A 13,138-nucleotide genomic window follows, 5' to 3' on the forward strand; every position below is an offset into this window, starting at 1 on the left:
CCTTCACTTTGAGTGTAAATTGCTACAAAATAGTCCCAAAAAGCTTACAGATTGCGCTTGATTGCAGGTTTGAGCTATAAAGTGACAGATCGTCAAAGATCGGCTCAAATTGGAGTGAAACCTGCTCAAGTGTCAAAGATCAGTAGAGTGAAGACATTCAGAACTTGGTGCGGACCGCACCATCATGTCATGCAGCCGCACCATCATGTCATGCGGCCGCACCATAGAAGTTCAGAGACTGTGAACTTACAAGCCATGCCCCATGCGGCCGCGTCCCAATTCATGTGGCCCGCGTCTCACTCATGCGGCCACACAATTTTGTTATGCGGTCGCGTTCAATAAGTTCAGAGAGTATTATATTCCAGAAGCAAACCACGCGGCCGCGTCCAACTTCATGCGGCCCGCGCTCCCCCCATGCGGCCGCACTTTATGGTCACGCGGCCCGCATCAGTGAAGTTCAGAGAAGCTGCAAAACCTTTCATGCGGCCGCACAACAACTTTGTGCGGTCCGCGCCAGTTTTCATGCGGCCGCACCCCAACTTTGTGCGGTCCGTATCACCATTTTAAGAGAGCAAGATTCAGAGGTCAAGCAACCCAGTGCGGCCGCGTGCCATCTTTGTGCGGTCCGCACTAACCCCGCAGGGGCATTTTTGTCCAATTTTTCCATCCCACTATAAATAGAACATTTTACCATTTTTAGGTCAAGTTTTGTACAACTGATAGCTGCTGCACTCGTGAGACTTATGTTTTGGCCTATCTTGGGCATTTTTAGCTTAGTTTCATCATAGATTATTGTAGTTTAGCATTAACAATTAACTAATATGGTTGTTTCATCTTCTATTTCTTCATTTTCTGCTTTAATTATGTCTAGCTAAACCCATTAGCTAGGGTTGTGGCGCAATCCTAGTGTGGGTAATTAATGGGTGTTGCTTCTTACTGATAGATTGATATTGGGTGTTTGTTATTTGGGTTAATTTTACGGTTTAATTAAGGATTGATGGTTGTAAACATTGATTCTAGCTTAGTGGGTCTTGACCTTTCTTGAGAAAGAGAGTCTATGACCCCAAAATTGACCCAACAAGGGATTGGGGTGGATCCATGAGAAATGGTAGTCCCAATTAACGGGTTAAACCTCGAGAGAGTAATCACCCTACTTGAACCATAGTTACTTGGTCTAATTGGCCTACCCAATTGATCTCGAGAGAGTCAATTGGGTAAAATCGCTCTCTCTACCGAGAGGTGTGAGAGTGAGTACAAATGTGCATGGTTATAGCATTGATCCCAAATATGTCAATCTATTATTAGTAACCTCTACCCGTTAGTTAACCACCTAGGTGATGCCACGACCCTAGTGTCTTTCTCTATATTAATCACAACTTAGAACATACCCTTTTAGCATAAATTAGCTTAAACTTGTAGTTGATAATAGTAGTGATTAAACAAAAACCCAAAAAATGGTAGAAGTACAATTAGGAGCAAACACGCATTCCTAGTCCAAACAAATACGCAACTCCATTCCAAGCTCCCTGTGGAAATTGACCCCGATACCACTATTCGGGTAAAAGTGTTATCGCCCGCTCCTCCTACCGTTGTGTAAGGTTGAGTTCGCCGCGATCAGTACCCATCGTGATATGAGATATAGCCCGAGGGGCTGGTGTTGTTCCATGTTGTTGCCGGAGGTGCGGTAATTATGTGTTTATCTCTTCTAGTTGCCTGTCATTTACTTGTTTAACTGTTAAAAATGTATTTTAAAGAAGCTTATACTGAACTAATGTGTTTTATGAGATTTCACTATTTACTTGCATTTTACTAGATTTACTCTGTCTCTTTTTATAGCATGTTGTTGTGTTTTTACGTGATTTCTTATCGCTCAGTCTTCATTTATTATTATTACTCACTAAGTTGGAGTACTCACTTTACTCCCTGCACCCTGTGTGCAGATTCAGGTGCTTCAGGTCCCACTAGCGAGTGTTGATTTCTTCCAGCTCAGGCGGTTTCAGAGATTCACTAGGTAGATGCTCGGCGTTCGCAGCCCAGTGCTTCTCCCCTATCTTATTTTCTCTTGTTTTAGTTCTGTAATAGACTATGTAGACTCTTTCTATTTTAAATCGGTTAGTAGATGCTCATGACTGGTGACACCACGATGTCGGGCTATGTCTATTCCGCAATTGTACTATTTCACCTTATTTTGGGATTATTATTCTGTTAAAGACCTAATTTGTATTATTTTAATTGCCTAAAATGAATTGGGAGTGTATCGGCTGACCTTGTCTTCTCGAGAGGTGCCATCACAACCGGGTCTGGGTTTAGGGTCGTGACACATGTGCTAAGTGGGGGGAATATGTACAAGCTGGGGTCGAACAAACTGTCGAAGGACTCACTCAGTGACATGATGATCGACTATATCGAGACATATCAGTGGGATAGAAGAGCTCCACATAGATCGGCCGTTGGAGCAATAATCTGGCAATCTAGCTATGAGCGCATCGCTGTATGGACTCCATACGAACTATTTATTAAAAACAAGAATCGTGAGTAAACGCAACACATATCAAGTCAGGCCAAGTAAACTTAAGTATATATGTACCTGAGTGCCTTCAAGTAAATCCAACAAATCCCTATAATAAGGGAGATGATGTCGAGCCTCGACCTCGCGGGCATGGCCTCGCTTATCAACCCACCTCCAAGCTAGCGGGAGAAATGGTGGAGGTGGTGCATCTGGAGCAATCGGTGGCAGAAGTGGCTAGAACTGCAGGAACCGCTCCGAGGCCCAAACCTAATATAGATTATGGACGTAAAATTTAAGGCATTTTTTACTATGTATGTTATAATCATGAAAAGAATTGACTATGTTTTCACCTGCAACAGCGATATAAAACCAGCAACGTCTCTCTGGGTGCCCATGCATGCCCGACACATATGCCTATACAGGTAAGCTAGAACAGTTGTACCCCAGCTATAACCAGATAAATCATCTAGCCACTCTAAATGATGTAGAAATCTCAAGCTGACTAGGTTTCTCGATGTGTTCGGGAACAGTATACCACCAAATATCATCAATAGCAATAGCCTCATATGCCGGTCGATATCCTATAGCAGTGAATCATCAGTAATCTCCGTGTCCATCGCCACCAGATGCTGCCTAATGGGCGTCAGCTGCAATCGACTGGCCCCACTTAACGCAGTCGGCTCCGCAAGCTGGAAACGGGTGAGCCGCTGCAACAAATGAAGGTAGTCCTCTCCCGTATAGATCCTAAAAGCATGCGGGTAAGCTATAGGCAGTGTTTTAAAAGGCGTTTTCGGGACGAGCCCTTGGGCAAGGCGTACCAAAAATGGCCCGAGGCGATGGTATGGGGCGAAAGTCTCAAGAGGAGTACGCCTAGCAATTCAGGGCGTACGCCCCGACAATTGAGGCGTATTTTTTTAGTGAGGCGTAAGCCCCAAAGACTTTTTCAAATTAAAACAAAATTTGTTGAATAAGTCTCACATATAGTATCCAAATTCTCAAAAGTCGGCTTGATAATTGCTCAAAAGTTTTAAAAAGGAACTGAAATGTGTTAAGTTTAAAAGTCAAGACCTTTTTCATTGATTGAAGTCGTAATTCATGATCTTTCGCAATTCTTTATCTTATTCGCTAGTCTGCTAATATCTCCTAAAAGCAACAAATATTTTTTTTTTTACAAATACAAAGAGAACTCCATTCTTCTTCATAGCAGCAAGTTCAAAGTTCAAATTGCAAGTTAGTCATCCTTTTTGTTCCTCCATGTAGAAAATTTTATTCTTTTAGACTCAAGTTACTTGTGCTTGTAAGTAGCGTATATATTTCATATACTTATAGTTTTCTTTAATTTTTATGCAATTTTACCTGTTTATAAACATTTACTATAATTATATTATTTTATAAAATATATCAAAAAATTAAATACCTATGGGGCTTACGCCCCGTGCCTCGGGACTTACGCCTCACTAAGGCATATGTAAAATGCCTCGCCTTACGCCCACGCCTTTTAAAATACTGGCTACAGGTATACCATTAATGGGCAGCCTAGAAAGAACCTCCACGTCCTCTAGCATGATGGTAGCCTCGCCGATGGGTAGATGAAATGTGTGTGTCTCCGGTCGCCACCGCTCTATCATAGCTATGATCAGCGCCCAGTCGAACTGCAACTGACCGATCTTTATGATCCTATATAAACCCGTCCCATGAAGGCGTCTAACTATACGGGGATGTAGTGGATGGTCCCTAATAAACTTCCACAAATCGTCTACACGTCTGGGTGGAAGGTTTGGGACAAACACTGCCCATCCCAGATGTGTGAAAACCTATGGTTGCCTTGGAGCAACAGTAGCTCTCGTGATGCAGGTCCGGGATGCACGGTGGGGAGCTCCATGACGATGTCTGTAAATTGAACAATATTAATTAAAGTATTTTTCTGTTTAATTGTGTAACATCTTTAAATATATTGCAATGTCTTTTATATTATTTAGTCGATAATTTTTCTATATTGTTTGAACTATCATCTTTTTCTGCTATTTTTGGGTATAATAGAATTAGATAATTAATTTTCATAACTATACATGATATAATTAATAAGTATTCATATAAAACTACTTAGTTTGACATATTTTCTATATTGTTGTTTTATATGTCATTTTCTTACATTTTTTGACTAAAATTCGTGAGGTATTTGTTTGAAATATCATCTTGTTTCAGATATTTTTGGGGTTAACAGAGAATTAAATGATTGATTTTAATAGCTAAAAAGATATTTTAGTAATTGTTCATATAACAAATACTTAGGTTGATAAATTTTTTATATTAATATTTCATGTGTTAGTTTCCTTTATTTTTTACTAAAATTCTACAGGTTATTATTTGAACTATCATCTTTTTTAAGTTTTTTTTTTTGAATTATAATAGAATTAAATATTAAAATTTATAAGTATTAAGATATATTCAATAATTATTCATATAAAAATACTACAAACTTAATAGTAAATAATTTTGAATTTTTTTCATTCAGCGATTTGTTTGTTAACTTTCATATTTTGCCCAAAATTCCCGGCAACGTCTCTTTTGTAACGTCAACTGATTATTTTATAATTCATATCTAATATTTGATGATTATCGACTAATACATTAAATCCACAATTAAGTACTCTAACCGCGTTTGTTAAGGAGAGCACGTACTACAAAATCTTAAAGCGCACTAAAGTAACAATACTCTAAATGGCCATAAACAAAGTCAACTACCATAAGCTAAAATTTATTATCAGTTTTACTATGCTAAAGGACACTACATAACAATTAAGGGCACAACATAACACTAAAGGGCACTAAACAACAATAAAGTCGCATATTAATATACGTACAACATAATAAAATCACATATAACAATAATTATTTATAAAATAACAATATATATATTTTTACTAATTTTTTAGCACATAAGTAAACTAATCAAACAAAAAAATTAATTATATCACAAAACGATCACAAAAAAACATACAACACAGTAAAAACAACTAATAAACATTTTATATACATGAGTTTTACCAAAAAGTAAGTCGAAATACCTCAATTTAAAGTTTTTTGAAATGTGAAAAATTGATGATTTGGGAGCCGAAACGAACAATAGACGAGATCCACTACACGACAAGCCTTGTATCCGATGTTAGCTTGCTAAAATACGGAGAGGACAATTTTTGGGGGACGGGTGGGCTCCAATAGAGATTTTTGGTTAAAAAATAGGGGGGGGGGGGGGGACCTTTTTTCAACTTCTGCTTCTGTCTGGTCGGGGAAGGAGACGGGCCCGATATTTTATATAGGTATAGTGCATATATAGGATGCGCTATACCTACCTGTCTTTTCAACTTGTGGTATAGTGCATCCTGTATATTCGCTATATATATATATTTTGCCCGCCAATTTAAAATTCAAATATAGCGCATGGGCCTTAACGGACAAACGTGTCGTTAAGGTATAGCGCATTTAACAAATGTATTATATATAAATTAGTCATCACTTATTTTTTTCACCTATTTTTGTGTGTTAATCCAAAAAAACAATATTTTGATTCCGGACTCGGCTAATGAAGTCTTGTAGGTTTACATCGGTGTACCCCTTTTGGGTGACTGAAAATAGATCCTCGCTATAGCCCTTATGAGTGACTGAAAACAAATATTTTTTCATGTCTGCTGCAAGAACACTTACTTTAAATGTAAGATTTTTCACAGTAATCTTAATGATTACGGTGTAATAATAGGACTTCTTTTGTTCATGTAATTAGAGATTCCTGTACGAGAAAATTATAGATTCCTATTCGAGAAGGCATATCACATGTAAATAACTGATAAATTTTATGAAATAAATTATATTCTGTCCTTTATACACGTGTGAAAACATTGTGAATAGAGGTTTATTGATTATTCTCGATATTTTGTTAGCAAATTTATAAGACGAGCAATGTTATATAGGAGTGAATATTGGGTTATTGAATCATAATCGAGTGACTGAAATGAAAAAAATGCTATCAAGGTGTTATAGGATAAAAAATGCCTATCCACAAGATGATTTTCGTAATGATGCGTATGCTAAAATGGATATTCAATTATACAAAATTTCACAAGATAAAAAATAACTCTCCCCAAAAGTGCAACTAGCAAAAATCGAGGATAAAATGAAGGCTGAATACATACGGATATACCTAAAGTTGTCAAGATTTTTCATTTAGACACGTCAAGTAGGCCTTGTTCCGTTTGAACTCATGTAGTAGGCCGAAAAAGTACCAATCACACATTTTGCTGACATGATTGATAGCGTGAGCTGCTCGTGTTCAATATCCTCTATTGATGTCCTAGGAGTATTTTCAATGCCTAAACATATGTTCATACACATTTCATCTCTTAATTCCACACGACTAACATAATGCTCGTGTTCATTATCCTCTACTGATGAGTATAAATGGACAGCTATGGTCCATGTGGATTTGTATAGCCAACCCAACTTATTTGGAAGTGAGGCCTAGTTGTTTATTAGCAGATTTATCAGGCAGTTACTTTTTTATGGCGTTCAGAATTCTCTGATTGATTTCTGTTCATGAACTCGGCCAAGTTTGAAGGCTATCTGCAGGAAATTCAACGCTTACCAGGATCATAGTTGAGTTGGAAAGAGAACTTGAAATAAGTGGAACTTTGTCAATCACATATAGGAGGGTCACAGCCTCCAACTTTTGGATGAGCCACCAGAAATCCTTCGAAATGTTCTTCATTCTGACATATGGTTTACTTTCATGTCTACCCTAATTTGATATAAAAATAAGAAAAACCAATGACGATAAGATGCAGTCTATTAATGTCAACTTGGAAAAAGAAAAGGAAAAGCAAGATGCAGTCAACTCAGAAGTTAGATTGACAGCACAGGAGTGACTTGCTCTTGTAATGCAACAATGAATAAGGAGCAGATTTTGCATTCAAAGATGGTTGCCAAAGCTGGAACGCCAGGGTCTTTACTGGTCTTTTATATATAATTACTTGCATTTAAGGTTCTGAAATGATGATGAAAGAAAAGCAAATTTGCAATGTAATTCAAGTTTTAAGCTCTATAGCACAGATTCGTACCACTTCTTCTTTTCCTCAGATGATCTGAAGTTAAGAGAAGAGCCTACTCGTTCTTGTAGTCTGGCTCGAATTTCAGAATAGCAAGATAGAAGCCAGGTTCATCTGAAAATTTGACTACTTCAAATGAATGCTCTGCAGCAACATTTTGCAGTATCATCTTCTCTGGCAAGTTTGATACTACCACGTCAGGATATAGTTTCCGTTGCTCTTCAACCACTTGTCTGCCTTGTGGATGACTAATCACAACTCTTGCACCTGAAAAATAAAGCAACTATTAGTGAATTTAAACACCATTAAGCAATCTTCGCTTTAATTCCTAAAAAGGTTGGGGTCATGGAATTGAGAGACTTCATACCAATAAGCTTGATTGGCAGTGTTTATAAAATCATATCCAAAGTTCTGACAAAGAGGATAAAGAAGGCGATACACAAATTGGTTGATCAACAACAAGTGGTGTTCATCAAAGGAAGACAGATAATGGAGGCAGCCTTGATAGCTAATGAATATGTGGACTCTAGAATAAAAGGGAAGCTGCCAGGGATATTGTGTAAGCTAGAAACTGAAAAAGCTTACGACCATATTAATTGGAAATTTCTATTAAAGATGTTAAAAGATATGGGTGTTTGGAAACAAATGGATTAGATGGATTCTCTTCTGTATAAGCAAAGTCAGATTTTCTGTTTTGATCAATGGCACTCCGGAAGGTTTCTTTCCATCTCAAAGGGGATTGAGACAGAGAGATCCACTATCTCCACTTCTATTTATTATTGCAATCGAAGGTCTTAACAGCTTGATTAAAGTGGCAAATCAGAATGGATGGCTTATGGGTTTTAAGGTGCTTAATAATGCAACAAGCACTATGGAGGTTACACATTTATTATGTGCAGATGATTCATTAATCTTCTATGATGCCAAAGTGGAGCAACAGAGACATGTGAGAGTAATCCCCACTATTTTTAGGTTGTCTCAGGCCTTCATGTAAATTGGAGAAATAGTTTGTTGTTTGCAGTAAATGAAGTACTACACATTCACTCTCTGGCAGGCACTTTAGGATGCGAAGTGGGTTGTTTGCAGACAATTTATCTTAATGCCTTTGGGATCAAAGAACAAATCACAAGAGATATGGAATGGGGTGCTTGAAAGATGTGAGAAAAAAACTCGTGATTTTGGTAAACAACATGCTTGATTCTCTTCCCACTTACATGATGTCCTTATTCCCACTAGCATCTAACATTGAAAAGAGAATTGATGCCCTAAGAACTTTATATGGCATGGAAACAGAGAAAAGAAAGGTTTTCACTTGGTTAAGTGGAAAACTCTCACCATCAGCAATAAAGAAGGGGGCTTGGGCATAAGAAATATCAGGTATCATAAAGGAGCTTACTCATGAAATGGCTTTGGAGATTCAGCTTGGAGGGACAGGCTTAGTGGAGAAGGGATAGTGGTGCTCCAAAGTGGTATCTACACCCTATGGTTTTTGTGTATGGAGATCTATTAGAACTTTATGGCCTTACCTAATTAATAATGTGAGAAGGTAGGAAATGGGGTGAAGACCTCCTTCTGGAATGACAACTGGATTGGGCATGGACCTCTTAAAGAGATTTTTCCTGATATATACAACCTGGTTCATCAACAAAATATAACAGTTGCTGAAATCTGGAGTCTAGAGAGGTGGAATTTAAGCTTCAGAAGGTTTATCAATGACTAGGAGATTAACAGGCTTGCAGAATTTTACAAAACTTTGGAGTAATTTCATGGTATCACAAATCAAGAAGACAGATTGGTATGAGGCCGGATTGTGGCATTGGAAACACATCTAGAAGGTGAAAATACCATACAAAGTGGCATGTTTTGTTTGGCTGGCTGTGAAGAATGCTTGTCTAACACAAAGAGAATCTGAAGAGAAGGGGAATGCAGCTTTGTTCTAGATGCTACTTATGTGGAAGGGAAGCTGAGAGTAATAGCCATCTTTTTTTGCATTGTTGGATCACAGATCAACTTTGGCAAATCTTTTTTGAGTATAAAAGGGATGAAATGGATCATGCCTAAATCAACTGGAGAGCTCCTGGCTTGTTGGAATAATTGTGAAGGTATGGTCAGACAAAAGAAATGTTGGAGTGCCGCTCCGGCTTGTGTTTGTTTGACCATCTGGAAAGAAAAAAACTCATGATGGTTTGAAGATATAGGCAACAATATCCAGAAGATTAAGATGAATTGCTTGCTTCTATTTCACTTTTGGTGTAAAGAGGAGTTGGAGAAGAAGTAGAATCACTGTTAAAACATCATATCACTGTAAACATCATAGAATCCCTGTACGATGAATTGGGGAACTTTTTGTGCTCTTTTTGTGAATTGTAAATATGGCTCTTAGCACTGTCTTCGTGCTAATGGCATACAACTTGTTACCTTTCTCAAAAAGGAAAAGAAGTTAGATTTATACAAAGATGATAGTTTTGTCTTTGATAAAAACATAAATCAAATGAAGTACACAATATATTATAAGAGTCTAAGTTTACTAATATGACTGAAATTCACCTGGCAAACAGCGTTTTCTGAGTGCTTCCATAATTTGACCAAGCTCAAACGGCAATGCAGGAAGGAAGTAGAGAAAAATAACGTCAAAAGATGTCCACTTCTCTGGTACATATATTAATTCTCCTTGCCAACACATAACCTTATCATATTTTTCTTTGATGCATGCTAACATGAAAAGGGAGTCATGAACAACAAGCAATTGCCTGCAATTTGATGAATCAACTACTCTATCAACAAATTCTTCAGAACCAATTGCAATCATAACGTTAGAAGTCTCTGTTATCTCTCCTGCTGATATGATCTCATCGATTTTTTGCTTATGCTCTTCACTGGAATCTGGATACTCAAGAAATGACCAGTCTTTTTCCATGACATCTTCAAAATTAATTACAGATACCGTTCCATCATTTGATGGAGCAATAGCATTACCGCAGGATTGCAAATTACGGGACGGATGAAGGGATGCTGATCGGACATGGATAGAAAGGGTAATGCTGACATAATTATTGAAAGCATATCGTTGGTAGCAACTGCGAGCCTGCTGTAAACTAAAACATGGTCTTGATCTATGAAGAGGTGATGTAAGTGCGAGGAAAGAGCAGGTTGATGAGATAGAGCTCATGGGTCCAACTCTCTATTTTGTCTTATTTCAGTCGATTGATATTTGGGGAGGAATAGATAAAAATCCTGGTTATAAATATGTCTCTGGCATACAACTTGCACAGATATTCTTCTGCATGTCACCCCTTCAAATTTGTGTTTTCATCTGCAGTCCAGCAAATGTTTATGAATTTTTGTGCCCTGCCATTAGATTTAAAAAAAAATGCTTAATGGAGATGAAAGAGGCCAAACAGTTTCTAAATCTATAAAGAAAAGAAAGCCTGAAAGTAGTTCAAAAAGACATGTAATGGTATCTCATACAGTCTTCTCATTAAGCATTAGTACTTTAAAGTACTTCATTTTACGGTGTCTAGCACCGCGATCAATGAGGAAACTCATTAAGACATTAAGATAGGTGTCCAAATGTAGCATGTTGCAAAAATGTCAAGTAGCAGAAAGAATCTTAGAGTCAGCCAGTTGCCCTGCTTTAAGAGATGGATGGTACATCTGAGGTAAAGAGAAGGCTTGATAGGAGGGAGCAAGAAATGCAGATGCCACTCTTTTGACTTGATGCAACAGCAAAATCCACTTGTATTAATGAAGCCCGAAAACCCAACCTTATACAAAGATGCTCTTTTCGACATCCACTCTTAACAAGTGAAAGTTGTTGGCACACAACAACTCTTGCTTTACGGCCTATTTCTTGTACTGGAACAAACAAATAGAGTACAACATTCTTTAACATCCAAAAAGGCAAAAGGATCTCTCAATCTCTATTCTTAATTTCAAAGAGAAAACCATAGGAAGCTTACTCAAAAACTGTCTAAACATAAAGGAAAAGAAGGAAAGATTAAACCTTTCCAGTTTCTACTTCAGGTATCAGTAATCTACCATATACACTATATTAAAAACATCTAATGGTGATCCAAAAATTCTTTGGTTCAATTGACTGCGAAAAGTTTGTTAAACCAACTAGCCTCTAAGGCTTGGGTTTATAGGCAAGAGCGCAACGCATGATGTGTGGGTTAGACGCACGTTTCGGGTTGAACCCTGTTGCAGACAAAAATATGGTATTTAAGTGAACAAGGGTAGAGGGTGCATCACTTGCCCTAGGGGATTTCTCGGTTATCAAACTATTTTTCCTTTTTTTGTCAACCCAACTATTCCCTCCATCACACGTTATGCAATAGTGTTTGACTAAGCACAAAGTTTAAGAAAGAAATAAAGAAAGACTTTTAAAAGTTATGATCTAAAACAAGTCATAGAAATTTGTGTGGCCGTAAATTATCTCATTAAGGGTAAAATATGTCATTCATTTTGGGAGACACTAAAAGGGAAAGTATGAGACATAAATTGGGACATATGGAGCACGTCACTATTCTTTCCAGGATAACTCCAATTTGGGAAAATTGTACATAATCCACAAATAGAGACAGAAACCCTTCAAATGTCTACTGTATTCAAGAGCAGAGCACTAAACATTCAACTTCATCTTCATCTAGCAGAAATATTGTAAATTTAAGAAAGAAGTGAACTTTTCAGTAAAAAAGAGGAAATAAGATATGGGCATTCTTCAATTGGAGTTTTATGAATATATATATGATTGACCAAACTTTAGACTCCAAAGAGACATCCATGCAACACTCCGTATCCATCTCTTTTAAACATAAAAACGAACCATTTCAAGAGTTTAAATTTACAATTCAATTATGGAAAATTTCAGAGAAAAAAGAGCAGAGCTAACCTTGATGAATATGGGAGCTCGGAAAGGAGCAAGAAACTGGAATTTTTATCCTTTTGCAGAGGGAAGAAATACTCAGCTAATTGAGCACTGAGAAGGAATAATTGGGCTTAATTAAAAGCAATCAGAGCCCAGTTAAAAGGTCAGGCCCATTTACGGATGCTCCAAAGCGTAAAGATTGAACGGAGCACCCTATTTGTCGCTCCCCATCTAATCTATACCCATTTTTAAAAATTTTTTAATTTATACCCACTTTTTAAATCATTTCAGGCCTCTTTTTCTTCCTCCTTCTCCTCCTATATTTTCTTCTTCTCTTTTTTCTTCTTCTCCTTTTTCTTCTTCTTCTTCGGATGACAATGATTTTATAGGATAGTTATGAACATATTTTAATGTTGTTTATGATGTTTTACAATGGTGAACTATTATGCCGCTTTATTTTTTTACTATTGCCTAGGGTTTCTTCTTCTTCTTCTTCTTAATTATAAAATGAGTTCATAAGATTTATTATTGTTTTGACAAATTGATGATTGGGGTTTGATCCTGATGATATTTGGAGGTTATGTTTCAAATTTGAGCTCATTTGGAGTAGATTTAAATATTAAATGTATATTGGATTGTTATAATTCGAATAACAAATTTCTG

General features: G+C 37.2%; 1 protein-coding gene across 1 annotated transcript; it reads right to left on the reverse strand.

The window, feature by feature from the left end:
* Positions 1–7,441: 7,441 nt before the first annotated feature.
* On the reverse strand, positions 7,442–12,626 carry LOC107781405 (uncharacterized). Its single transcript, XM_016602103.2, has 3 exons — positions 12,500–12,626; positions 10,156–10,956; positions 7,442–7,875 (listed from the first exon to the last, which is right to left on the reverse strand). The coding sequence occupies exons 2-3, from the start codon at positions 10,775–10,777 to the stop codon at positions 7,664–7,666; spliced, it is 834 nt and encodes a 277-aa protein (XP_016457589.1). The 5' UTR covers positions 10,778–10,956; positions 12,500–12,626; the 3' UTR covers positions 7,442–7,663.
* Positions 12,627–13,138: the final 512 nt, after the last annotated feature.

The sequence above is a fragment of the Nicotiana tabacum genome, chromosome 6 (genome assembly GCF_000715075.1).
Source record: "Nicotiana tabacum cultivar K326 chromosome 6, ASM71507v2, whole genome shotgun sequence".
Taxonomy (NCBI): Eukaryota; Viridiplantae; Streptophyta; class Magnoliopsida; order Solanales; family Solanaceae; genus Nicotiana; species Nicotiana tabacum.

What these genes read in the sequence shown, in the direction of transcription:
- LOC107781405 (XM_016602103.2), bottom strand. Translation starts at nt 10,777, where the DNA reads ATGAGCTCTATCTCATCAACCTGCTCTTTCCTCGCACTTACATCACCT. An exon ending in CAGAAAACGCTGTTTGCCAG is followed by an intron (nt 7,876 to 10,155) that starts GTGAATTTCAGT and finishes TTTATTTTTCAG; the next exon opens with GTGCAAGAGTTGTGATTAGT.